Source organism: Felis catus, chromosome E2 (genome assembly GCF_018350175.1).
Source record: "Felis catus isolate Fca126 chromosome E2, F.catus_Fca126_mat1.0, whole genome shotgun sequence".
NCBI lineage: Eukaryota > Metazoa > Chordata > Mammalia > Carnivora > Felidae > Felis > Felis catus.
Window position 1 is genome coordinate 57,327,889 of NC_058382.1, and position 26,032 is coordinate 57,353,920.

Genomic DNA, 26,032 nt, shown 5'->3' on the forward strand with positions numbered 1-26,032 from the left:
ATTGTAGGGGCGCCTGGGTGGTTCGGTCAGTTGAGCGTCTGAATTCAGCTTGGGTCATGATCTCGCGGTTTGTGAGTTCGAGCCCCGCGTCGGGCTCTGTGCTGACAGCTCGGGGCCTGGTGCCTGCTTCGGGTTCTGTGTCTCCCTCTCTCTCTGCCCCTCTCCTGCTCACGCTCTATCTCTCTGTGTCTCTCAAAAATAAACATTAAAGGGGCACCTAGGTGGCTCAGTCGATTAAGCATCCGACTTCGCCTCAGGTCATGATCTCACAGTCCGTGAGTTCGAGCCCCGCGTCGGGCTCTGTGCGGACAGCTCAGAGCCTGGGACCTGTTTTGGATTCTGTGTCTCCCTCTCCCTGTGCCCCTTCCTCGTTTACGTTCTGTCTCTCTCTCTCAAAACTAAATAAAATAAAAATAAAAATAAAAAACATTAAAAAATAATTTTAAAAATTATTTTATTTTAGATGAGGGGGGAAGGGCAGAGAGAGAGGGAGAGACAGAATCCCAAACAGGATCCACGCTCAGTGCGGAGCCCAAGGCAGGGATCGATCCCACGACCCTGGGATCATGACCTGAGCTGAAATCAAGAATCTGACGCTCAACTGAGCTCCCCGCCCCGGGAGCCCCCCCCCAACACTTTTTTTACATACAAAAATGTCAGTTTCGTGTGGTTCCTCCTATCATTTGCATATCTACGGTTTAAGGGAAATTGTTTGTTTTAACCCTCACAATAATCTTAAGAGGTGCCAATTCTCTGCCCATTTCCAGGTGAGGAAACTGAGGCTCAGAGAGGATTAGCGAAGCAGGGCAATGAAGATTAGCTACTCAAGTTACTTTGTCACGTGCACTGCAGGCATTCAGGTCTCCTTGGAACAGACTCACAAAAGCACCACGTACTCCCCATGCGAATTGCACACCTCGTCATGACCCTTGCTGAACGATATGTTGGACTTCTGCTTCCGGTTCCTCTGTTAACACAGTGGTTCCCAAACGTTTTGGTCTCGGGACCCCCCCCCCTTACACTCAAAAACCATTGAGGACCCCACAGAGCTCCCCCTTGTGTGGCCACGGATGATGACCACGTTAGAAACTAAAGCCCAGGCGTGAGAAAGATTTGTGTGTTCGTTCATTTAAAAACGACGATAAACGCGACGCGCATTCAAGAGAAATAGCGTTTCCTTTAAAGGTCACTGTACTTTCCAACATGCGTACAAATTGAAGCCGGGCCTTGGTTCACATCTCTGCAGTTCTCTCTCATTTGTGCCTGGGGAGCAGAGAGACGCTCGCGTCGGCTCCTGCACTCGATCCGCTGCGGTATTGCCCGTCCCGCAGCGTCTGGAAACTCCATGCACACCTGGCAGGGAACGAGAATGGACGCACAAATAGTCCCTTTGTATTCTTAGGAAGATAGTTGTGGCCTCTTGAGCTCACTGGAAGGAGTTTCACCCTCTCGCTTGTTTTCCAGATGGGCGATTCCTACGACACAAGTTTTACAAGGAATACCCAGGTAGGGGAAGAAACCACTCTTCCTTTGCAGAGGGCACTAAACGGGGGCGCTGAGAGTTTCTTGGGTGAAAAAAGAAATCTAGAGCCCCATTGACTCTTTTGAGGGCTACAGTCTGAAGCTGCTGTCGCTCGTGTGCCATCAGGTGGCCCTTGGGGGTGAGGTGGTGGGATGCCCAAGCCACTTCCGGTGTGAAAATCACTCCTCCACCCTGAGCAGCCCTCCAGGGGCACCTGACACGGCAGGGGCCGTTCTAGGCTGCAGCCTGGGACTGAGGCATCAGTTCAGGCATGTCTCCCCCGGGACAAATTGAGAACTAGGATTAGAAAAGAACGTGGAAGCCCTGTTGCCTGGTGGTGAGAGGAGGTGGGAGCCAACGAGGGGCTCATAGAAGACAAATGGCTTTGTGTTAAATGTTACAACTTGGTACTGGGTGTGTTTAAGTCCTTCCTACTTTCAGGGGGTTGGAAATATGGCTGACACTCTTCTTCTATGTAATCCTTCATTGAGCTATCCATGATGTATCTATGCATCAATCTATCCAATACTGTTCTTCTATCTCTCTTTCCATCCTTCCTTCTATCCGTCCTTCCTTCCTTCTTTCCTTCCTTCCATCCATCTATCCATCTATCCAATACTGTATTCTTCTATCCTTCTTTCCATCCTTCCTTCCATCCTTCCTTCCATCCTTCCATCCATCCATCCATCCATCCATCCATCCATCCATCCACCTGTCCATTCATCCATCTATCCATCCATCCATCCATCCATCCACCCATCCATCCATCCATCTATCCATCCATCCATCCATCCATCCATTCATCCATCCATCCATCCATCCATCCATCGATCTATTCTTCCATCCATCATTTCTTTATTAAGACTTTACAGCACATATTTATCAAGCATTGGTCTTCATCCTGTGCTAGAGGTTGGGGCTACATTTGTGGACATGACCGACCCAGTCCTTCCCATCAGGCAGCTAACGTCAAGCAGGAAATAAAAACAAACCCAAGTAGTTACTTAGTAAAAACAGTGATCAGGGTGACTGAGGTCACGCCGAGGACACTAGGGAAAAGGATACCTTGGACTAGGACACCAAGGAAAGCTTCCTGAGGAGGGGCCGTTTGAGCTCAGCCTAGAGAATAAGAATTAGTGGGCAGAGGAGCAGCCAGTGTGAGAATTCTGCGGTTGGAAGCACCTTGGCCATCGCGGCAGCTGGAGTGTGTAGTGAACAAGGGGGACAGTGGCGGGAGACGGGGCCAGAAAGGGAGGCGGAGCCAGACCACACGGGGGCTGTGGCCACGGTGAGGAGAGGCCAGAGGCTGCAGGTCGGCCTTGGGTGACCTCATCTGGGGGGGAAGAAGGCACAGGGACAGGGAGCCAGGTGTCCAGACTCCACCTGGCAGTGGCTGTTGAGCCGCAGAAGACTCGCCCGCCCTGACAGAGCCCTGTTCTCTTTGCAGAGGGCGACTCCAAGAATGTGGCCGAGCCCGGAAAAGGACCCCTGAGGCACTTTCAGTGAGGCAATGGGGCAGGTCAGTCCGGGGAGTGGTGGCCGGTGGCAGGGGAGGGTGCGGGCGCAGGTGTCCTCGGTAGCTTTACTCACCAAGGTGACCGGTGGGAGGGGGAGAGTGGGGCTTTACCCGGGGCCAGAATTTCATAATTCCCTTGCGGTGTCCCAAGTAGGCGTATACGAGAAGTGGCTGTGTCGCCAGAAGTTTCCAGACCACCCGGACCTAAATCCAAAGACTAGGCTGCAGCCTTCCTTTCCGTGCCTGGTTTTAGGGCCTCCGTGAACGGCCGACGAGTCCCCCGCTGCCCCCCGGAGTCTGTCCCTCTGTCCCTCCCTCGGTCACACGATACGGTCAAGTGCCAGCTCCGAGACAGGCGCGTGCCGGGCACTCGGTTCCTCAGCAGCCCTTCGGGACGGCCGGGGTTCCTGCTCCTAGGGGCCTCCCCCCGGCAGGAGACCACACAAGTCAGCAAGGAAATCGGCCTGCGATGCGTGTCGTGAAGGGAACGGACGGGGGCGTGAGGGAGAGTAGCCAGGTCGGGGAGGGGCCGTGCGTGGAGCTCACGTCTGAGCCAAGATCTGAGACGGGACAGAAGAGCCGCCTTGGGGCGGCCTGGGGAACGGGGCCTGGTCAGGGTAGCTGGAAGAGTAGGAGTCCCAAGGGCAGGAGAGACCGTGGCTTCGAGGAGCCACAGGGAGGCCACCACGGAATGACGGCGGCGAGGCTGGCCCCAGAGGGGTCCCCAGGGAAGGCCCTGCTCTCAGATGAGATGCTCCAAGGCGAGATGTGTGCCTGTGATCGGGAGCATCTGCTAAGAAAGCCTGAATGCCCGCCCCACCCTGTGAAGGCCCCACACGTGTGCCCACGGTAAACAGAAGCCCTTCAAAGCAGCTAACGCCCCCCAGAATGTCCTCGAAAGGCAAACATCAGGCTTCACGTTCCAGAACATTCTGGCGCGAGTCCTCCGGCAAGATCTCGAGCCCTCGAGGATTGGTGCCAGCGTGTCTCTTACCTGCTGATGCCAGGAACGGTCCTTGGGGTGGGTCTGACCCACCTCGGGCAGTGGCCTCCCATGGGGATGCGCGGGAGGTGCGGGGAGGGCGACGGGGTAGCGCGGGGCGTGAGAGGCAGTTTGCGTGATGGAGAGGGATGCGTTGAACTAAACAAGATGATGCCCAGAGAGACTGATGGTAAGTTAAGAATTCAGTCCTAGGGATTGGGGCGCCTGGGTGACTCAGTCAGTTAAGCGTCTGACTTCGGCTCAGGTCATGATCTCGCGGTCCGTGAGTTCGAGCCCCGCGTCAGGCTCTGTGCTGACCGCTCGGAGCCTGGAGCCTGTTTCGGATTCTGTGTCTCCCTCTCTCTCTGCCCCTCCCCTGTTCATGCTCTGTCTCTCTCTGTCTCAAAAATAAATAAAACATTAAAAAAAATTAAAAAAAAAGAACTCAGTCCTAGGGAAACTGGTATCTTCCTGGTATTGAGGGGGGGGTGGCACAGACCGTGACCTCTGTCCTGCCCCCAGCAGCGGCTCTCATTCCTTCTCTGCTTCTCTTCCAGCCAGTGCGCAGGAACATTCTTCCACTTTCCGCTAAGCCTTGGAAACCGTTGGACCAAACACGATTTGACCCCCAGAGGCCATGCCCAGCTCAACAGAGATACTCAGACACAGGACACCCGGCTCTCGATGCCAGCATGACCCGCCTGGCTGGGTGACTTCGCGGGAGCACTGGGTCCCCGTGTGACCATCCGGGGAACACAGCACACCTAGCAGCCCCGCTAGACCCGGAGACCCCACGGAGCCCACCCTGGAAGAGGTCACTGCCTTTGTGAGCTGTGTCAAGCCCCTTTCCGTGTCTGTGTTGTTGCGCATTTCTTCCAGATTTGTCTCTGGGAGGCATGTCCCTCTGCCAGATGTTCTCAAAATAAAGCGCCCCTTACAAAACAGAAACGAACTTACCTGCTCGGGTAGGATTCGTAGTTTTAGCAGCCCCGCCCCGTGATCTTAAATCACATGCGCTCAAGCCCTTGAACCCTGGAGATGGGTGGGGGCGGGGGATTCTGGGGTGAGGCGTCAGCGCAGCTCGGCTTCTGGAATATCCAGCCTCACGCGCACTGCTCTGGGTCTGGGTTGGATGCCTCTGAGACAGACCCGGGGAGGAGGGTTTGTTGAAAGCGCTTTGTTAGGAAAGTTCCCGGGGGACACTGGCGGGAGGGTAGGGAAGTTGGGCAGGAGGAGGAAGTCAGACAAGATGAGGAACAAGGTCCCACAGAGGAGGGTTGGGGAGACCCTCCAGGGCTCCAGGGGGAGATGCTCAGAGGGACCCCCACTTGGCTTAATGAAATTCTTACCAGTGGTTGACCAAGGGGCCCGCGTGTTCATTTTGCAAATGGTGCCGGTGGCCCTGGGTCACACCGTGGACGCGGCCCCACTGGGGCGCATGGAGTCTGGACGGCTGACGAGGCTTTTTTTAGGGAAGGCTAAAGAAAGAGCCAGAAGCTCTCCCAAAGAGGGTAGGGGTGGGCACCAGGAGGGGGAGTCTCGGGAAAACGCACGCACGAGGGGTGGGCAGACTGTCCCCTAGATGTCCACACCAGAGACCCCCTTTTACAAAGGAGGCCGGCAGACCCCAGGACGTCTTGTGACTTGCCCAAGGTCATTCGCCGCCAGGCAGTGACAGGTGGGCAGTTAATCCTTCCGAGGAGGTCCCTCTGTTCCTGGCCGGGGCCCTATGTTGTTACATCACGCCTCACGGCAACCGTAACACGGGAGCCAGCTCCTTCGGACCACGTACCGCGTTCCAGGCGCCTCTGTGAGCCCTTTAAAGAAAACCAACAGGTCATCTGGGCTGTCCCAAGCCGCGAGGAAGACCCTACGCATACCCATTTTACAGATCAGGGAAACAGAGACACAGAGAAATAAAGTCACTTAGCAAGTGTCCCACAGCTAGTCAACGGCAGAGTGAGGTTGCAGACCGAAATAATAATCCGATGGGGGTGGGGGGGTGGGGAGGGATTTTTTTTCTTTTTCTTTATCGCCGAGAAGAAGCCTTTAATTTGTGTAGCTATATGAACACGTGTAGGTACTGAATAAGTTTTGAGTAAAATATTGGACTCGATTATGGCATTCTCCTACCTACCGTCCTTCAGAGCAAAGAGATATTACATGGCTTTTTCTTGTGCTCCTGGGAACCACGGATTCTAGGAAGGTTTTCCGGAAAAGATTGTAGAAGGGGAGGAACACATTTGTTCTCCCCCGCCGCTCCGTGTCACAGTCAGATTAGACCTTATACCAAGGTCGTCTACCCGTTTGTCTTTTTAAAAAATAATTTTTAAACCCTTCTTATCTGAAAGAATGGTGCCTTTACAGGACGTGCAGAGAAATGGACAGGGGCGCCCACCTTACCCGCAGTAACGTCTTGCGTAACTTAGCCCAACAGTGCAACCAGGAAGCTGGCGTCGGGACATCAGCAGAGCTGGTGAGGTTTTCTCTAGTTCCACGGGGTGAAGCCACGCCCCCAAGGCCTCGCTGCTTGGAACTGGGCAGTTGGGAGCCCCACCCCCCATCTCCTTCTTCCAGAACTGCCGGAGGCTGGCTCCGCTTCTCGGAATCCACAGTCTGGAGTTTTCTCTCTTGCCATACTCAAGAGGCAGTAGGGGGCACGGCCATCTCTGTGGCTGCCTGGGGACAGGTCCACAGCCACGGGGGGCAGAGGTGGCCCAGCCTCTGAGGGCTGAGTCCCTCCTGACGGCAAACGGGGGCCTCGAGGAGGGGCACCGGAAAGCTGGGAGAGGTGGGCCGGCCCATGGGCTGCTCCAGCCCTGCCTGCTGGATACAAAGGGCTTCGTGCAAGATCCCGGAAAAGTAGCTGGACCCCGGGGGCACTTGGCCGAGGGCAGGGCTGGCGAGGGACCTCGCCCCCTTAAGAAGGCTGTTCCCTAAGCGCAAACTTCATCAAACCATCCACTTGTTCCTTTGGGTTGACCAAGTTAGCTACAGTCTTTCCCGGCACCATTTTCCAGCTGGGCTGCTAAGATTAACCGATTCTCCCACCCCAAGTATTTTTCTAGAAGAACAGTCACATAGAGATCAGCAAGGTCGTCCAGAAAAGAAGGCAAGCGGGGCCCTTCGGGCAAAGACAGTGCAGGTGGGACAAAGCCTACTTTATAATCCCTTGGGGGCCACTCTAAATCCAGGATGATCTCATCTCAAGAGCCTTAATTTAAGTATATCTGGAAAGACCCTATTTCCAAAATAAGGCCACATACACAGGTTCCAGGGTTCTGGTTTTGGGGGTTAGGAGGTGGACCCTCTTTTTGACTGAAGGAGGGGCACAATTTAACCAACTGTAGGGAGCAAGGAAGTAACTTTGGAGAAGTCTTGGGGTGATGGTGGGGCGGTCCGGAGCCGATGGCCGAGAAAGAATTCTCGGACGTCTTTGGTGCGAAAAGGTGACTTTATTAAAAAGGGGTGGTGGTACTGTTAGCCTGTACTTTGCCCTCAACTTGGTCCGAGCTCCCTCATCAGCTTAGCTCGGGGAAGTAGAGGAAAGGCATCTCAGGCAGAGGGAACAGTAGGTGCAAAGCACAGCCCAGGGAAGCTCAAGGAACTGCAAGCAATTGGGCGTGGTTGGTAAAAGGGGGCCCTCTGGGACAGGACGGGGGGTAGGTAGATCGCTGACCAGGTGCCAGCAGGTTCACAGCTGGCTCGAACTTGACCACGAAAGCAATGGCGAGCCACTGAAGGGTTTGCCTGGATTATTACCTCATTTGATTCTCCCCACCTCTCTCAGAAGCTAGGATTCTGATCCTCATTTACAGCCGAAAACACTGGGGCTCAAAGAGGTGAAGTCGTTTGCCCAAGAACAGACCGTTAGGAGCCCGTCAGAAATAGGATTGGAAATCAGGCCTCGTCTAACCCCGTAGGTGGGAAGACGAATGCAGCAGGGCTCTGTGTGTTCACGTAAGGCTATTCAGGAAGAAGGAAGGGCACAGTGGGAGGATTTTGCAGGGACCAGGCATCAGGGCCACAGCCCTGAGAACGGCTTTCCGCCGCTGCGCCTGGGGGACGCCATGTTGGTAGGCTGGGAGCCCTCCCTGGCCACAGCGGATTGGTCCAGGCGTGGGTCACCTGACTAAAGGGAGGCCAATCAGACTCCCCTATCCCACTCTGCCGCCCGGTCTTTTGGACGCTGGAAGGTGACCAGGCTCCCGGCTCAGGGGGAGGAGACCTGTACATCCCGCCTCTGCAGGTGCTTTCCTCCATGGCTCCTATTGGGATAATGAGAAATCCTGGTGGTGAAGCTTCCTGCCCAAGGCCTGGCACGAAGGGAAGTCCTGGGCAAACATCAGCCAGCTCTAGGGGTTGTGTGAACAGAGAGAGGGGCTCTTAGCTGTGCAAAGGCCACCTCCCGCCTTGTGTATGAGAAGGAAGAGGAAGGCGGAGAGAGAGACAGAGACAGAGACCGTAGATAGCTCTTGACAGTGTCCCAGGACTTGAATCCGATTGACGTGAGGCTTGGAGGCCCTCCCTCTGCTGACGTTCCAGGACAGACTCGGTGGCCCCCAGTCGCCCCAACTCAGGTTGGCATAAATGGGTTTCTGTGATGGGCCATCAAAACCGAACCCGAACGAAACAATATAAAACACCAACTAAAACATCAGACACCTTGACTGGGAGATCTGAGCAACCCGGGGGCCCTCTGGGATCCGCTGGGACAGCGTTTGGATTCCTGCCCCACGCTCGGTTGCCACATAAAGAAACAGGCCCAAGTCACAGTGTGGGGCCACCGCCAAGGCTCCCGAGAGGCCACATCCTGCCTGTGACCGCCGGGAGGCCTCACCTCCCGAAGCACTCCCACGTGATCTGCCGCCCCACATTCCACACCCACACCTCCGGCTCTGAGATCGGCAGACGTCTGGCAAGTTCCATCTTCAACCCCGGAACTTGTTGAACAGGTGCCTTGAGGTGGGCGAGTCCCCTGCCCGCGAGGCCCTACCCCGCCGGGCCCAGGCTGGAGCGTGTGTTGTGGGGGCGTCGCTTGGGGCCGTTGTGATTTCCCGAGTCACGTGCCAAGGCGAGCGGCTAACATTCGCCCCTTCCGCCGCCACCACCCCGTTGGAAGGATGCCATCGTCCGCATTGATGGCAGAGAGAGTTGAGGCTTGGTTACTGCTAGCTTCTTGCTCAAGGTTATCCAGTTTCTACATGTGGGAGCCAGACGTTCTTTTGCATGAGATCGGCAAGGCTGATCATGAACACCTTCAAATATAAACAGGGTGCGGAAAGTGGACTTACCAGCCAGCTACCATTGTTTCATCTATAGCCTCAACTTTTTTGCGAGGGCAGAGGCTGGCGTACTTTGTGTTTTATTATCATTTTAAAAAGTTCATTTTTGAGAGACAGCGTGAGCGGGGGAGGGGCAGAAAGAGGGGGGACAGAGGATCCGAAGCGGGCTCTGTGCTGACAGCAGGGAGCCCAGGGCAGGGCTTGAACTCACGAACCACGGGATGACCCCCTGAGCTGAGATCAGCCGTTCAACTAACTGAGCCACTCCTAGGCTGGAGTACTTTAAACTAAATCCTAGACGTGCTATACATCCCCTCTGAAGGCTCCAGAATGTATCTCTAACAGATGAGGACTTTTTTTTTTTTTTTTTTTTTTTTTTACCTAACAGTATGCTCATTGTCATAAGACCACTGGTCGGGAAAGTTCGCGTTGGAACTACCCCTCTGTGTAACCAGGGAGGAAGCAGACAGTTTCAGCCCAGTCCCGTTCTTCCAAGGTGGGCAGGTTCATTACAGCAGCAGGTCCCAAAGCAGGTGCCCCAGACCAGCATCCCTGGGGACCTCGCTAGAAATGCCCGTTCCCAGGCCCACCCCAGACCTGCTGAGTCAGCAACTCGGAGGCTGGGCCAAGCAATCCGTGTTCGAACACACCCTCCCTGGGATTCTGATGCCAGCTCAAGCTTGAGAGCGCCTGACAGATCTCACGCGGCTGCGGTTCTGTTCTCGCATTTACTCCTTTTATTATTTACGCACGTTCTGATCCTTCCCCGCGCGGGCTGCTGAGGGGCTGGTCTTCAGTGGTATTGTTTTCTGGTCAGAATCAGCGACCCCCGGAGCCGGATGGTTAGCGGGTGAGACCTGGCTCTTCCTCTCACTTCCTAGGTGGCCCCGCGTCCGAGCCTCCCCCTCCGTGAAATGCGCGGCTGGTGGCACCTGCCTCCTGGTTAAAGTATATAAAGCACCTACAGTGGTTCCTGGTTCTCAGCACCCGTTACGGAAGGACCAGCTGTTCTTACAAACGGGGGTGGCGAGGCCGAGCTAGGATGAGAAGCAGCCCGATTCTCAGGGGCAGGGCTGGGAGTAGGCCTCTGGGGAGGGTGTGCAGGAGATCTGGGGGCCTGCTGGGAAAACCAGGGACCCCCCCTTGAGGCGGAGAAGCTGCCAGGCAGTGACGTGGCAGGAGATGGAGGGGAAGGAACTCACGGTTGCCCAGGGCGATGGGCTTCTCGAAGTCCCAGAGGGAGGACCAAGGGGGCCGCTGTAAGAGCTGTGAGGCCTCTGGGAGCCCCAGGAGGGTTCCCCAGCCCTCCAGGGCCCAGTCGGGGAACAGGGACAAACAACCAAGGAGCAAGGGGGGCGGGGGGGCCCTGGACTCCGGGAAGGCTCGGGGCCAGGAGGTTGGGGCTGGGTTCAGAGCAAACACTGAGGACAGCACTACCCCAGCCCCACCCGCCAGGGCTTGGAAACAGGAGTTCTGTATTATTATCTTAAGTAGGACAGACTCTCAGACCCTTCCTTTAGATGAGAAATCTAACAGGGTGATAGAAATCTTGTTTCCTTTTTCATCGGAGAGAAGAGTCACCGGGTTTAATGTGTGAGAGGAGGGAGGTGCCGATCCAGGAGCACAGGGCACGCTTTGCCGTGATTCCGCAGACCCACCGGTGGGCGTGAGTGAGGGCTCACGGCATGGACTCACCAGGAATTTCATATTTTCCCTTTCCCCTGTCTTGCTTTTCCTCCACTCCCCTCCCTCTGGAAGCCACTGGTTTGTTCTCCGTACTTAGGAGTCTATTTCTCTGTTTATTGTTTGGTTGGTTGGTTTGGTTTGGAGTTTGGGGGGATTTGGAGGGGGGGGATCTACATATAAGTGAAACCATATGGTGTGTGTCTTTCTCTGACTTATCTCACTTAACATATTGTTCTCCGGGTCCATCCATGTTGTTGCAAATGGCAAGATTTCATTCTTTCTTGTGGCCAAGTTTCCGTTGTATAAATATATACCGCCTCTTCTGTATCCATTCATCTACCGGTGGACACAGGTGGCTTTTTAAAGAACGTTTACTTATTTATTTGAGAAAGAGGGAAAGAGAGCAGGAGAGGGGCAGACAGAGCGGGAGAGAGAGAATCCCACGCAGAGCCCAACGCAGGGCTTGATCTCACGGTTCGCAAGATCATGACCTGAGCCGAAGTCAGGAGTCAGACGCTTAAGTGACTGAGCCACTCGGGAACCCCAAATTGCTTAGTTATCTTGATTATGGTAAATAATGCTGTAAAAAACAGGGATGTATATATCTTTTCAAATTCACGTTTCCATTTTCTTTCGGTAAATACCTAGAAGTGGGACGACTACATCATATACTTCTAGTTTTCATTTTTTGAGGAGCCTCCATACTGCTTTCCCCAGTGGCTGCACCAGTTTGCATTCCCACCAACAGGTTCCCTTTTCTCCATATCCTTGCCAACACTTACTTCTTGTCTTTTTGGTAGCCATTTTGAGTGGTGTGAGATGACCCCTCCCTGTGGTCTTGATTTCGTGTCTCCGCTGATGAGCGATGTTGAGCATCTTCTCATGTGGCTTTTGGCCATCTGGATGTCTTCTTCGGAGAAATGTGTGTTCGGGTCCTCTGTCTATTTATTATTTTTTATTTCTGACCTCCTTAATTTCTTTTATTTTTACTTATTTTTTAATTTACATGCATGTTAGTTAGCATATAGCACTATATGATTTCAGGAGTAGATTCTCATGATTCATCCCCTACGTATAACACCCAGTGCTCACCCAACAAGTGCCTTCCCAATGCCCTTCACCCATTTAGTCCATCTCCCCACCCACAACCTCCCCAGCAACCCTCAGACTGTTCTCTGTATTCAAGAGTCTCTTATGTTTTGTCCCTCTCCTTGTTTTTGCATTATTTTTGCTTCCCTTCCCTTATATTCATCTGTTTCGTGTCTTAGCTTCCTCATAGGACTGAAGTCATATGATATTTGTCTTTCTCTGACTGGCTAATTTCGCTTAGCATAATATCCTCTAGTTGCTAATTTTGCTTGGCATAATACCCTTCACCCACGTAGTTGCAAATCTTCTGCCTATTTTTTAAAATCAGAGTATTTGTGTTTTGGCGTTTGAGTTATACGAGTTCTTTATTTATTTGTATAGTAGTCCTTTATGCAACATGCGAGTATTTTCTGCCATTCTCTATGGCCGCCTTTTTGTTTGGCTGATGGTTTCCTTCATGGTGCGGAAGCTTTTTGGTTTGATGTAGTCCCATTTGTTTATTCTTGCTAAGGGATTTCATTAAAAAATATATTTATACTTGCTATAAAATTTACGAATCTACTGAAATCTGTTTTAATTCATGGGTTCACAAAAAAACTTTTAACTCTAGTGGATCTTCTTCAGAGGATGATGAGGAGTCAACTTGTTGCCTTGGAAACTGCTAAACGGAAGGGGTCATGCAGCCATTCTGCCTTTCCCATTCCAGTTGGAAACCCAGTTGGAGTTTCCCTCCTTAGGAAAGTATTCCAGCTGATACTTGGAAGGAATTTGGGGATTAGAATACCACAGCTTTGCCCAACGCATTCGTCAATCTAGACCTTGAGAACCAGTGAGTCCCCACATCACAAAAAGAGACGGGCAGACGTTAGGAGCCAGGGGGATGGTGCCCGAGCCTGATCCAGCGTCTGGATCACACCCCCAGTTCGCAGGGAGTTCAGAGCACAGAGGAACATGCAGAACTGAACTTGGAGTGTGGACAGTGGGGGCTGCTACCTACCGGCCACCGGCCTGGGTTCCTCAACACGCAAATTGTAAGGGGGAGGAAGGTGGATGGGGTTGCAGACAGGAAAGTGGCCCCTAACAATATCCATGTCCTAATCCCCAGAGCCTGAGAACACGTGACCTCACGTGTCAAAAGGGACTCTGCAGATGTGACTGGGTTAAGGATCTTGAGATGAGGAGGTGCACCAAGTGTAACCAAAAGGTCCTCATAAAATGGAGCAGGAGGGTCCAAAGAAAGGTGACTCAGCACGAGCAAGACGCGACCAAACATTTCTGGTTTTGAAGATGGACGAAGGCCTCCCGAGCAGAGAGATGCAGTGGCTTCCAGAAGCTGGAAGAGGTAAGGGAATGCACAGTCCCCCCCCCTCCCCAAGCTTCTGGGAGGGTCACTGCCCTGCCAGAGCCTTGATCTCAGTCCAGTGTGACTATTGCAGACATCTGACGTCCAGAACCGTCAGGAATCAGATTGGGCCATTTTAGGCCGGTGAGTTTGAGATTATCTCCTACCATAGCAACGGGCAATGAATGTAGAGAGGAGACCTGTCGGTTAAGGAAATTCAAAGCACACACCAAGTTAGCAAAATGCACAAGAGCAAAGTAGAGCGCCATGTAAGGAAGCGAAGAGCCTGCGAACATCAAAGTCAGGAGAATGGGCCCATCCGTGCGGCGGGAGGCGGTCGTCGTCTGAGGAGGGCACGTGGCAGGGCTCCCGGGGAGGGTGGCCCCCTCCCCCCTCTCTGTCCCAGCTGGCTGGTGGCTTCAAGGGGGTCACCTGATAAGTCATGAAGCCGCACCTTTGTTTGGTGTGGTTCTTTAAGAGCGTTTTATTTTACATCTAACGAGGTAAACATAGTAACAGTTGCGAGGATGGTTTTGTAGTGTAGAATCAGACCTCCTTCGCAGCCGCACGAGATGGGCACTTTCTCCCGGTCTTGCTGAGGTTTCTTTGGCCGGCGACGCGGGAAGTGGCCCAGAGAGAAAAGGAAAGAGGTCTGCGGGGCTCATGACTTACATTACGCAAAGGAGCGGGGGCAGGGCAGGCCTGTCAACCAAGGGACCGGGGGTGTGAGAGCGGTGTGCCCGTGTACCTACAAGCCTCAGTGGCCTTGCCCCCCAGCTGCCACTCTCTGTGCTGTCCTGTGCTGTCTCCCCATTTCCTGGCAAGACCAGGCTCCGCGTGCCCAGCATGGCGACGGGCCCCACGAGGCCCCCTTTCTTGTTTCCTTCTGTCCCCTGCATCGTTTCCCCGCTCCCTCTGCCAGTGTGTCCTGGGGTCCCCTCCCAGGTGACTGGCACTCAAATCTTTGTCTCAGGGTTTGCTGCTGGGGAAACCCCCAGCCAGACACAAAGAGAAGGCGTAACTAGGTGGGAGGAGATGTTAATCGAAAACACACAGATGTTGACGATATCTGTGCCCTGTTTACGTGCCCGGTTCTGCCACTGGCACTGCCTGGCCCCGGCTTCCCACGAGCCCTGACGCATGGAGGCCCTCGATACCTATTTGGTGGACAGACCCATGGGCACACACAGCCGATGGCCCACCTCCCGTTAGAGAAGGTGAGAGGGACCGATCTTTCTTCCTCCCCTCGCAGACTCCTGGCAAAGCTGATACCCTTCCACTAAATTCCCTTTTTTGCTTAAAATAACCAGAGTCGGTTTCTACTGCTGGCAGCTGGGTCGTTTCTGAGACACCCAAGTAACGCTCAGCTCTACCTGAAGGCAAAACAGAGCCCGAGCCCCCGGGCAGCTCGGGCCAAAAGTTTGATACGAAGGGGCGGGCGCCTGGCTGGCTCTGTCCGTGAAGCGTTCGACTCTTGGTGTTGGAGTTGTGAACTTGAGCCCCACGTCGGGGGTGGGGTTTACTTTTAAGAAGTATCTTTTTTTTACAGTTCGTTGCGGAGAGAGAAGTGAACAGCTCCTCAGCTTTTTGTTTTAAATGTTTATTTGTTTATTTTGAGACGGATCGAGCAAGCAAGCAGGGGAGGGGCAGAGAGAGAGAGAGAGAGGGAGGGAGAGAGAGAGAATCCCAAGCAGGCTCCGTGCTGTCAGCACAGAGCCTGACTCGGGGCTCGAACTCACGCAATGAGGTCATGACCTGAGCCGAAATCAAGGGTTGGACGCCCAACCGACTGAGCCACCCAGGCGCCCCCAGATGTTTTTTTAAGTTATCCTATCCCCTGATGCTCGCTGAGCTCCAAAGAATAAATAGAATTGTGTTCTGTAACGAAAACAAACGTATTTAAAACTTCAACAAAGAAAGGAGAGGAACACAGTACCTCGGGGGACATGGTAACATCACGGGTGGACCCGTGTGGTTGCACACGTGTTTCAAAGTCACGGGCAGGTGGGGCGCCTGGGTGGCTCAGTCGGTTGGGCGGCCGACTTTGGCTCAGGTCATGATCTCACGGTCTGTGAGTTCGAGCCCCGCGTCGGGCTCTGTGCTGACAGCTCAGAGCCTGGAGCCTGCTTCGGATTCTGTGTCTCCCTCTCGCTGACCCTCCTCTGTTCATGCTCTGTCTCTCTCTGTCTCAAAAATAAATAAAACGTTAAAAAATTAAAAAAAAAGTCACGGGCAGGCATTGAAGAAGGTACCGTCAGCTGCCTTGTTCCCCGTCATTTCAATCAGTCCTTAACAGCCCCTGTAGGGTCCGCCTTCTTCTGGTCTGGCTGGTGAGACACGAGGCTCGGGAAGTGGGGCACGTGGTGGAGGGTTCCGGAAAGCGGTGGGAGCGTGAGACCCAAGCCCATGTGACTGGTTCCCCAAGTGTCTGTGGCAATCCTCTGTCTCCCCAAGTCCTTCCCACCCTCCTCACTTCCTCTCCACTGCCCGGCTTGGCCCAGAGACCCGCGGGAGAGAGCGTGACGCTCGGGCTCCCGTGAGCTGCTCTCCCCTGGGGCCAGCGTGTGAGTAGCAGAGCCCCCCCTCCCGCAGGCAGGTCCCAGGGGTGGGACCCTGCGAGCAACGGCAGCTCCCACAGCAGCCCCGCTTCTAGCCCCTGGTGACTTTGACCGGGGGGGGGGGGGTCCTGAAAAGGGAGCCTGTCCTCGGCCAGGAGCACCTGCAAATCCACAGTGGTGTGGCTTGGCCCGCTAACCTCTGCCTCACCTGCCTGAGCCTGCCTGGCAGCCGGCTGGGTCCCATCCAGGGTGCACTCGGGGCCGGGTTTCGGGCTTCCCACGGGCGGGGGTGATGCCAGGCCCCGGCTGCGGGCGGCAGGGGGCCACCTCCGCGGGCGTTTCCTCCTGCGCCAGGCCAAGAGCGCGACTGTTCTGATCACATGTCGGCCAGGAGCCGCAGACGTTGTGCAAACACCCGTCTCCGGGACTAGCTGTCTCCTCCCCTTCTCCCCAGCCAGGCTCCTCCGCCCCACCTCCTCAGGGGTCCTGCCTGCCCTCCCGGGTAGACCGTCCCGTGCCCCTTTGTGGGCCCCCACCGGGTCCTGCCCGCAGGGACGTCATGACACACGCCATGTGGTCTGCTCCTCCTCCACCAGGCCCAGGGCTCTGGGAGGACAAGGACTCTGTGGAACCCACATCTCCCTCCCCGTCTATGGCGCGTCGCAGGCACACGGTAGGTCCTCAGTGTAGGATTATTGAATCAGTGAACGATCAAATGGGTGAGGTTGCGTCTGCCTTCCGAAAGGGGCGGAGAGCTTCTGGGGCGGGGCCTGGGCCTCCTGCGTGCCCTCGTCGGCTCGATGCCTGGCAGCACGGGCTGGCCAGAGCAGACCCGCGAGCCGGTGAATGAACGAATGAAGGAAGGAAGGAAGGCGTTGCTGTGCAGCACGATGGGGATGCGCGCGGGTTCTGACCCCAAACTCCCGGGACACGAATTCTGTCTTTCCCTCTTCTCTTGGTGGTGTGGCCGTGATCAAATCACCCAGACACGCTGTGCCTTCCAGCCCACAAAGCTCTGCGGGCGCTGATCGGTAGAAGGGGAGGTCACCCAATGGGGAAAACGGGTCCCCAGGGATCTGGGTGGGGGGTCCACACCAGCGGCTCCGGTTCCCTCGTCCGTGGAACGGGGGTGCCGGCGGCTGACAAGGAAGGTGTGTGTTTTGAGGGTCACCCGAGGGCAAACACCCGAGTGAGCCCGGACCCTGGACCAAGTCAACAGTTCTGTTCGCCAGTGTTGTTACTCCCCTTCAGCGGACAGTCTCTCTCCTCTGTGCTCGCTCTCAATAAATATTTGTCCAACGAATGAGCCAGCTCTCCCGCCAGTCCGCCGGGTTCAAGGTACCTGCCCCTTCTCCTCCCGAGCGGGTTGTCCGGAGCCTCTGGGTCCGGGCTGGCGGGTGGAGAAAGCTGACCATGGCAGGTGTTGCCACAGCATGTCACCCACCCCCCTGGGAGCACCCCTGTCTTCCGGGGGGCATGGCCATTGTCCCCCAGCCTCCCCTGCCTCCCTTCACTGAGCCCAGGTGGCTCAGTTGGCTGAGTGTCCCGCTCTTGATTTCGGCTCAGGTCCTGATCTCGCGGTTTGTGAGTTCGAGCCCCATGTCCAGCTCTGCGCTTAGAGCCTGGAGCCTGCTTGGGCTTCTCTGACTCCCTCTCTCTCTGCACCCCCCCCCCCGCCCCCATCTCTCTCTCTCTCTCTCAAAAATAAACGTTAAAAAAAAAGGATAAAGACTTTTTCCTAGACCCACATTCTCATCCAGAATTACACGTGCATTAGATTGCTATAACTCTTTAGTGTCCTTTGATCTGGAATATTCCATGGCCTTTCCTCGTCTTTCACAACGTTGACATTTTTGGAGAGGACAAGTCCGTTGTTTCCTAGGATACCTGTCATTCTGGGTGTGATGCCTCCTTCTGATGGGCTTTGGGTCAAGAGTCGCAACAGGAATACCCAGGAGTGAAGTACACATCCCCCACTGCATCATATCCGGGATCAGACGGTGTCACCTGTCCCATCGCTGGTCCTGGTAATGCTGGTCCCTCGGTTAAGGTCAGGTCTGCCAGGTTCCTCCACGGTAACGGGACTGTTTTCCCTCTGTAACTAATAAATGTCTTCTGGGCACCTCGTGTCAGACCGTGTAGATATCTTGTATCTCATGAAGCGATCACCTGCTTTTATTTGGATTTTAACAGATTTTTTTCCCCCCTGGAGCAAAACTTACCTACAGAAAAATCCACAAAGTGCTCAAGGAACTATTCCAAAGTGAACAGGGCAGGGGGGCCCGAGGGGGCCTTTAGTGAGGTGCTCTGGGAGGGGCTCAAGCCTGGGGCTGAAGGCAAGAAGGAGGCCCTCTAAAGAGCTGGGGGTGGGGGGGGGAGTGTGGGGAGCGGGGCTGGGGAGGCCGGCTGGGGTGGGGGGGCTGCTGGCGGAAGCCAGTATAAGTCTAGTTTTCTTGGGAGGGCTCCCAGAGCCCAGGGTGAGGTCCCACGGTTTCTGGAGGGGGCCCCAGGAAACAGAAGTTCTACCCCTTCTGAAATTCTCACTCTCCGGCGGCGTGAGCCCAGGCCAGCCTGCACCAAACCAGGGGAAAGAAGGTCCGGCCCCTTTCCAACAGCAGCGTCCCTGAGAACTGACCCTCCCCCCCCTTCAGGGACAGTCTCACTTGGGAACCCTGGGCCCGAGGAGTTTTCAAAGGGAGTAACCGGGAACTTTGAACTCTTTTTATTATATCAGAAGCCAACAGAATTTGTTCATTTAACGACAGTTAGGTTTCCCAGTTTAGCCACATATAATCTCATCCGTTTTCTGTTCAGTAAATACGTATACAGGGTCTCCTTTTAAAATACACCTTTGTTGAGATCGAGATCGTTGAACATCAAGTTCGCTATGGTTTTTTTTTAACTATTTTATTTCTCTCTGAAACGCAGAAACATCATAAAGTGCCGGGAGTTTGTGGGAAGCTCAGGGCGGGTGGGGATGCCCCTGCTTCCCCGGCACCCTTGGGGAGGAGCCCCAAGTGAGTTAAAACCTGAGGGGTGAGTAGGTGTTAGAGGAGGGAGGGTTGGGAGTGAGGGGCTGTTGGGGAGCGTTCCAGGCAGCCAGGGAAGAGTCTGTCCCTGGGGCCCGGGGGAAGGGAAAGGGGGTAGCCAGGGAGTGGCAAGAGCAGGTGTGAGTCTCAGGACGGTGGCTGGGGTGGGGGGCAGGGAACTAGCCGTGCAGGTTTTGAGGGTTGTTCCAGGACACCAGCTCTGCTGTTCCAGGCTGGGACCATCCCAGCCAAACAGGGGTGGCCACCTCCCAGTGACCCTGGGGAGTACAAACATAGGGTGAGCTGAGACATGGAAGGCCTTGGGCCTTTTGGTCTGGGACTGGAATTCTCTCAGACTCCGAGTGACGGGTCTGGATGCTTGCGAAGTTTGCAAACGAGAATAGTTTTCGAAAGACAGTCACGTCTCCACTTACAAGATAGTCTGAAAAAGCCCAACTATAGAAACAGTGGAAGGATCAGTGGTTTCCAGGGGTTGGGAGGGCAGGTGGGGCCCAGGGGAGTTTTCAGGGCAGCGAAACCATCTGTATGACACTATGATTGTGGATTCGTGACGTTACACATTTGTCACAACACACAGCACGAGCTGGTGGCTCAGTCTGTTAGGCGTCTGACTTCGTTCGGCTCAGGTCATGATCTCGCGGTTCGTGAGTTTGAGCCCCGCGTGGGGCTCTGTGCTGACAGCTCGGAGCCTGGAGCCTGCCTCACATTCTGTGTCTCCCTCTCCCTCTGTCCCTCCCCTGCTCACGCTCTGTCTCTCTCTGTCTCTCAAAAATAAATACACATTAAAAAACAATTTGTTTTAACCCACAGAATACACAACACCAAGAGTGAACCCTCATGTACACTATGGACTTTACCCATAGAAATCTCAGCCATACCATCACCTTCTAGAAGGTTCCATAACACCCACTGCCCAAGATCATTCCTTCCTCTTCTGGAAATCTTTTGGCGAATAGCTTTATTCACGTGCCAGGTCCAAACAATTGTGGCTACGGAGAGAGATAAGGGGGGAAGGGTTCCCAGGCCTGGCCCGTCCAATGGGGAGATGTCACCCCACGCGCGGTGATGTCTGCTCTGGGCGTGTAGCAGGTGGGAGCCGTGGGATCTCTGGTATGTATTTCCGCCTGGGGACTGAGCGAGTCCCATGACACATTCACCCAGCAGCTGGCGTCCTGCGGTCACCTAGAGGCCCAGAAACGCTCACAGCAGCCATAGGAGTTGCTCAGCCAATGTCTGCCATCATTTGGCAAACAACGATTATGGAAGAAGTGACAGTGAGGGTGTGACCCCAACAGTGCCTGGAGAGGGGTTGTGTGTGTGTGTGCGCATGCTTTTGGTGCAAACGTGACTTCTTTCACTGTGGTGACACCAGCTGAGCACACGCCCCCTCTCCCCCCTCCCCGGGGCCTTCCCTCCACATGGAATATTGTCCCCCCAGTGAACACCTGGTCCCTTACCTTGTCGGGGTCTCTGCTCAAGAGTCACCTCTCCTGCCTGCTCTGGCAACAAGAGTCTCTCTCTCTCTCTCTCTCTCTCTCTCACTCTCTCTCTCTGGGTCCCCACTCTGCTTACAACAAATCAACAAATGACTGCGCCCTGGGGGTCGGGGAGGTGCTGAAAACAATAGAAATTTCTCGTCTTACAGTCTGGAGGCCAGAAGTCTGAAATCCAGGTGTGGGCAGGGCCGTGCTCCCTCCGAGGGCTCAAGGGGTGAGCCCTTCCTCACCTGTTCCAGCTTCTGGTGGCCCCACATGTTCCTTGGCTCATGGCTGCACCCCTCCCATCTCTGCCCCGTCTTCATGGGGCCCTCCCCCTGCATCTGTCTCTCTCCTCTTCTGTCTCTCTTTTCTCTGTTTCTCTTCTTGAAGATTTTTAAAAAAATTATTTTTAAGTAACTTCTCCACCCAACGTGTGGCTCGAACTCACAACCCCGAGATCAAGAGTTGCACACTCCACGGACAGTCAGTCAGGCGCCCCTCTCCTCTTCTGTCTCTTGCAAGGAAGGACACCAATCACTGGACTTAGCCCCCACCCTCCCCACCCCCAGTAAGTCTTGAGATCCTTAAATTAACTTAATGATGTCTTCAAATTTGTTTTCCCAAAGAAGGTACGTACATAGTGTCTGGGGGTTGGGATGTGACATATGCTTATGGATGGCCATTACTCGACCCACTATGTTCCAGCCTCACACAGCATTATGCATTGATTTATTCGCAGCCTATCACACCTGTCAGGAGAGAAGATACAAAAGTTCGAGAAGAGAGTCTTCTGTGTTTGTGCTTAAAACTATTTGCTGAATGAATGAATGAAAGTGGCTTTCTCACCCTAAGTTCCAATTTCTTCATCTATAAAATGATTATCTTCTTTTTAATGTTTATTTCCTTTTGAGAGACAGAGAGAGACAGAGCACAAGTGGGAGAGGGGGCAGAGAGAGGGAGACACAGAATCCGAAGCAGGCTCCAGGCTCTGAGCTGTCAGCACAGAGCCTGATGCGGGGCTCGAACCCACGGACCGCGAGATCGTGACCTGAGCCGAAGTTGGACCCTTAACCGACTGAGCCACCCAGGCGCCCCTAAAAAGATGATCTTATTGCCTGTGTGCATGGCCATTAAAAAACAAACAGAATTGAGAGTTTATGTAAAGAGCCATAATTTCAAAAGAACTTAAAATTAAATGTGCACGCGCACGCACACACACACACACACACACACACACACTATCCCTTCAGAAAAGGATGCCTTCAAAATACCAACCGTATCATTTGTGAGTGAGGCTTATTACCAAAAAAGTTTCAGGTGCCTTAGGATTGCATCACATCTTTCCAACAGGGCGTATTGTCGGGAGATAATTTATGGGAAATGAAATGTCACCACTTTCGTATAGTGAATGGGAGTTGAAGAGCGTGACCTCATCGTTCAAGGTGCCCAGAGCAGATATTTCAGGAAAGGCAGGATGCTTGTGGCTGCGTCCCGCCCTTGACTCTCAATACCAGCCAAAGCATGAACATCCCCATCAGAGCTGCAGACTCAGAAAGTTTCCCAGTGAACCGCCTTGCCTGACCTGATTCCTTCAGAGCGGGACCCAGAAGTTGGCCAGCTGAAGGCAGAAAGAAAACTCTTGAAGGAAACAGTCTTGAAGTCCGTAGTGACGATCACGGAATCCAATCAAAGTGACTGAGGTAATAAAGCACATTCAAAAACAAATATAAATAGCAGGTGTGATTCTGGGGGAAAGTGAAGAACTCACAACAGCAACGAAAAGACCAAAACAATAAGGTTTAGGTAATCAGATTAAATCCCTAAGATTATGGGGGAAAAAAGCAAAGATTTGAAAGAGAAATATGAAGCTGAAAAACCCTATTATATTGTAAAAAGCAGTCGAAATAGATGGCATAATTATTTGTCTCTATGTCTGAAATGCTTTCAGATAGCCCCTGATAGAATTTTCAGTTTATTCTGAAATCAGCATAAAAGATGACAGCACGTAGCAGACTGCTTGTCTCAAAAGGCACAGAAATAAAACATGAATCAGGACGATGGAAGCCAGTCTAATGGTAACAACTCCAACAATGTAGACATGACCCATTTCCCCAGATTAACGCAAGTAGCCTCAGATTGGGAATAAATATCAGGGACATCTGGGTGGCTGTCAGTTAAGTGCCTGGCTCTTGATTTTGGCTCGGGTCACGATCTCGCAGATCGTGAGATTGAGCCCCGCCTGGGGCTCTGCACTGAGCGTGGAGCCTGCTTGGGATTCTCTCTCTCCCCCTTGCTTTCTGCCCCTCCCCCGCTCACGTTCTCTCTCAAAATAAATAAACATTAAAAAAAAAGAATAAATTTCAACGAGCTGCTATTGATGAGAGAGACACATCGAATAAATATTTGGGGGCCTTTACCATGTTTCAGGAAAATTATTTTCCATGGCAGACACTGAACAGATGCACAATGATGAAGATATAATAGTCCCCTGCTTCACAGAGTTTATATTCTGGGGGGGGAAATGAAACCAGACAGCTAAAAATAAGGTACCAAGTTTCGATCTCACAGGCTAACCCATGCAGAAGAAACAGTGGCAATAATTAACTCTACAAAGTGTAGTTTAAGGAATACGTTTTAATGAGATACAGGAGGCATTAAACATTTAGAAGAGTCATCACGAACAGGTAACTTATATGCACCAATCAACAGGGAAGTGTAATACAAAAAGCAGAAATTCAGACAACAAGGCAACAAATGGATGGGAAAGCAATTAGACTGGGAAATTTCAAACTCTTCATTATCTTCCTATGTGAGATCAGTTAGTCAAAAGTAAGAACGTGAACAATGTCACTAGAAAGTTAGAATGAACAGAGAGTGGACTGATTTGCCAAGAAGAGTGCAGCTCCCCAATACCCTTTCAAAGAATACACCAACTTTTCGGGCGCCACTGAAATATTTACGAAAGATTGCATGCAACTCAGGCACCAAGTCCCAACAAATTGAGAGAATTAGCAGACGTGTGTGCGGGCTGATCCCAACACAACACAAACAGAAATTAAACTTAAGCCTAAGGGTACCCATTCAGCTGCTTCCAGTCCCATGGCTTTAACTGCTTTCTCTGTGGTCCACTCCATTTTTTGTTTTCATCCCAGTAGGTCTGGGTGTTCCACAATATCCTCCACCCAGAGTTTCCTTCATGAAGGCTCTGGGTGTTCTTAAACTGGACCCACAAATTCTAGCCTGGGCATCTCCGAACAGAGGCCACTGTGACGGGATCCAAGAGGTCGAGCTTTAAGGGAAAGGCACCTGGCCAACACATCACTCCCTGTTCACGGAGGCTGCCCCGCCTGGAGAAACCACGCCTGATCGACACTCTTGGGAGAGCATCAGATTCTATGCCAACAAGACATTCTTCCTCCCTGGATCCAATACTGTCTCAAAATCTCAGAATGCCAGTTAGAAAGAACCTCAGAAATAATTAAGCTGAGTTCCCATGTATGTTTTATATTAATAATAACATTTACTGAGGACCTACTATGTCAGGGACTGGAGAGTATTGTTAGGCACTCTACAAATGCAAACAGTAGCCCAGATCTGTACAATAGGACTGTGAGGCTGGTTCCCAAGATCTCCTCTTTGCTCCCCCAGACCCACCTTCCACCCTCCTGCCTTCTCCTTTGGATTCTCAGCCCAGAAGTCTGCATCGGTGGCTTCTGTTTCTCTCCACTTTCTGCTCACGCCTTTGTAAACAGGCTGTGTATCAAACTCTCCCCAAATTACTCAGTTTGAATGTGCCAGCCGTTTCCTGGTGGGACCCTGACTCAAAGGGAGGTAGTGCCGTCCCCATTTCGTGGATGAGCAAACTGAACTGGAGAGAGCTGAAGTTGCCCAAGGCCATGCATTTGGAAGGAACAATCCTGGGCTTTCAAATCTGTACTGACTCGCGCCACAATTTTGCTCTATTATTCCTAGGCCTTTGTTGACATTGGTGGAGACAGGCAGGCACGACGCTGGTGGTCTCTTCTATTTCGGTCGGGAGAAAAGAGACGGGAGAAACAAGAAGGGCCACCAGAGCTGCCCCTCAGGTTGAGTGGGGCTGAGGTAGACACCCTTCGGGGAGCAGGTGGGGCAGGTGGCATGTATTTGCTCAAAAAGGGCGGCACCATTTAACGGAAGAACGCACGTGTGGCACTCTAGAGTTCTTACGTTTAAGAAGCCCACTCTACAGACGAGGAAACTGAGGCACAGAGGAGAGGCACAGCCTTCCCCGAAGCTACCTCCCTACTAAGTGGTGGGTCTTGTTATGGATTCCAGTCCCACGTGAAGCCAAAGCCCTTACACTTTCAATAGGGCCACTTGGAGGCGGGGTGGGGGGGGGGGCACCATCTACCCTGCACGTTCAGTCATGTGCCCCGGGAGCCATCTGACTCCAGCAGCTTCCGCGGGATGATGATGGCACCGCCACCAAGCCCTCCCTCCATCTCACTATGAAGGGCTCTCACGGTGGGCGTTTTACAGATCAGTCAACTAAGGCCCTGGACATCTAAGACGCCCGCCCGAGGTCCCGGGGTTAGCGAGCGCAGGAGCCCATTCTGCAGATGAGAAGAAAGGGCTCGAAGATCATCTACGACCACACAGAACCCAAAGGGGGCCCTGGGGTCCTCGAGCCCTCCTCCCCATCCCGGGACGCGCTCCCAGCGCCCTCCCCGGAGGTGAGATCTCAGGCTTCTCCTTCAATTACGGACCGGGAACCGCCTACACCCCACATGCCCTGCCGGCTCCGGACCCGGTGACGCAGGGTAAGGCGAGGTCCGGGAATCCGCACTCGCAACCGGCGTTTGCTCGCCCCCCTCCACCCCGTCCCCGGCTGCAGGTGGTTCTCCTGGTCTGGCAAGACTGGGAAACGGCCCACGCCCTCCGGCGCCGCGGTTAACCCCGCGGCCGGCTCCCGGGGCGGGGCGGGGCCAGGTGCGCCCGGGGCGGCCCGCGGCGTAGCTCCGCCCCGGGGGCGGGGCCTCACCTGCGGCGGGCAGGTGGGCGGCTACCAGGTAACCCGGGCCTGGCCCGGGAGGCTTGGGCGCGCGCAGCCGGCCGCGGCCACGCCAGGGACCCAGGGACGCGGGCAGGGGCGGCCGGCGGCGGCCGGGAGGCTGGGCGAGGGGCACCCCGCCTGTTCACCATGGTCGAGAGACGCTTCTCTCGGTTCCTGCAGAAGCTCGCCTTCCGGGGCGCGGGCCACCTGTACGAGCCGCTGGAGAGGAGCGAGTTGGAAATCTTGGTGAGTCTGGGCGACCCGGCGCGGGCCGTCCGCCCCGCCGCACCCCACCCTCCCCCGCGCCCCCGCCACTCGCCCTCCCCACCCCGGGCTCTAGAAACAAGCCGTCTTCAGAGCAACGCCAGGTCGCCAGGTCGCGTTGCTACCCCGAGCCGGGCACGCGCCATTTCACCCCCCTCCCCCGCAAAACAGCCCATTTTGTGGATTTGAAAGCGAGGCAGAGGGAGCTTCAGCGGGTCCCTTAAGAGG

The 26,032-nt window shown here is 54.0% G+C and overlaps 2 protein-coding genes and 1 long non-coding RNA gene across 9 annotated transcripts in view; 2 read left to right on the forward strand and 1 right to left on the reverse strand.

Annotated features, from left to right (window-relative positions):
* Positions 1–4,976, forward strand: part of WFDC1 (WAP four-disulfide core domain 1) — a 46,212-nt gene extending 41,236 nt beyond the window's left edge. For both annotated transcript variants that reach the window (XM_045045947.1, XM_023245048.2), the window contains 3 exons: positions 1,465–1,506; positions 2,970–3,041; positions 4,578–4,976. In XM_045045947.1, the coding sequence (XP_044901882.1) occupies positions 1,465–1,506; positions 2,970–3,028 (101 nt within the window). In that variant the 3' untranslated portion in view covers positions 3,029–3,041; positions 4,578–4,976. The remainder of the gene's footprint in view (positions 1–1,464; positions 1,507–2,969; positions 3,042–4,577) is intronic.
* On the reverse strand, positions 1,158–8,921 carry LOC111557994. 5 transcript variants are annotated; one of them, XR_006590322.1, is made up of 5 exons: positions 6,424–7,756; positions 5,370–5,837; positions 4,978–5,158; positions 3,113–3,242; positions 1,158–1,353 (listed from the first exon to the last, which is right to left on the reverse strand). It is a non-coding gene; the product is annotated as an uncharacterized LOC111557994 (long non-coding RNA). The 5 variants fall into 5 exon arrangements; XR_006590324.1 differs by lacking the exons at positions 3,113–3,242; positions 6,424–7,756 and adding an exon at positions 7,802–8,921; XR_006590323.1 differs by lacking the exons at positions 3,113–3,242; positions 6,424–7,756 and adding an exon at positions 7,783–8,921.
* Positions 8,922–25,562: 16,641 nt separating this feature from the next.
* ATP2C2 (ATPase secretory pathway Ca2+ transporting 2) overlaps positions 25,563–26,032 on the forward strand; it is a 63,756-nt gene continuing 63,286 nt past the window's right edge. For both annotated transcript variants that reach the window (XM_023246034.2, XM_023246035.2), the window contains exon 1: positions 25,563–25,786. In XM_023246034.2, the coding sequence (XP_023101802.2) occupies positions 25,688–25,786 (99 nt within the window). In that variant the 5' untranslated portion in view covers positions 25,563–25,687. The remainder of the gene's footprint in view (positions 25,787–26,032) is intronic.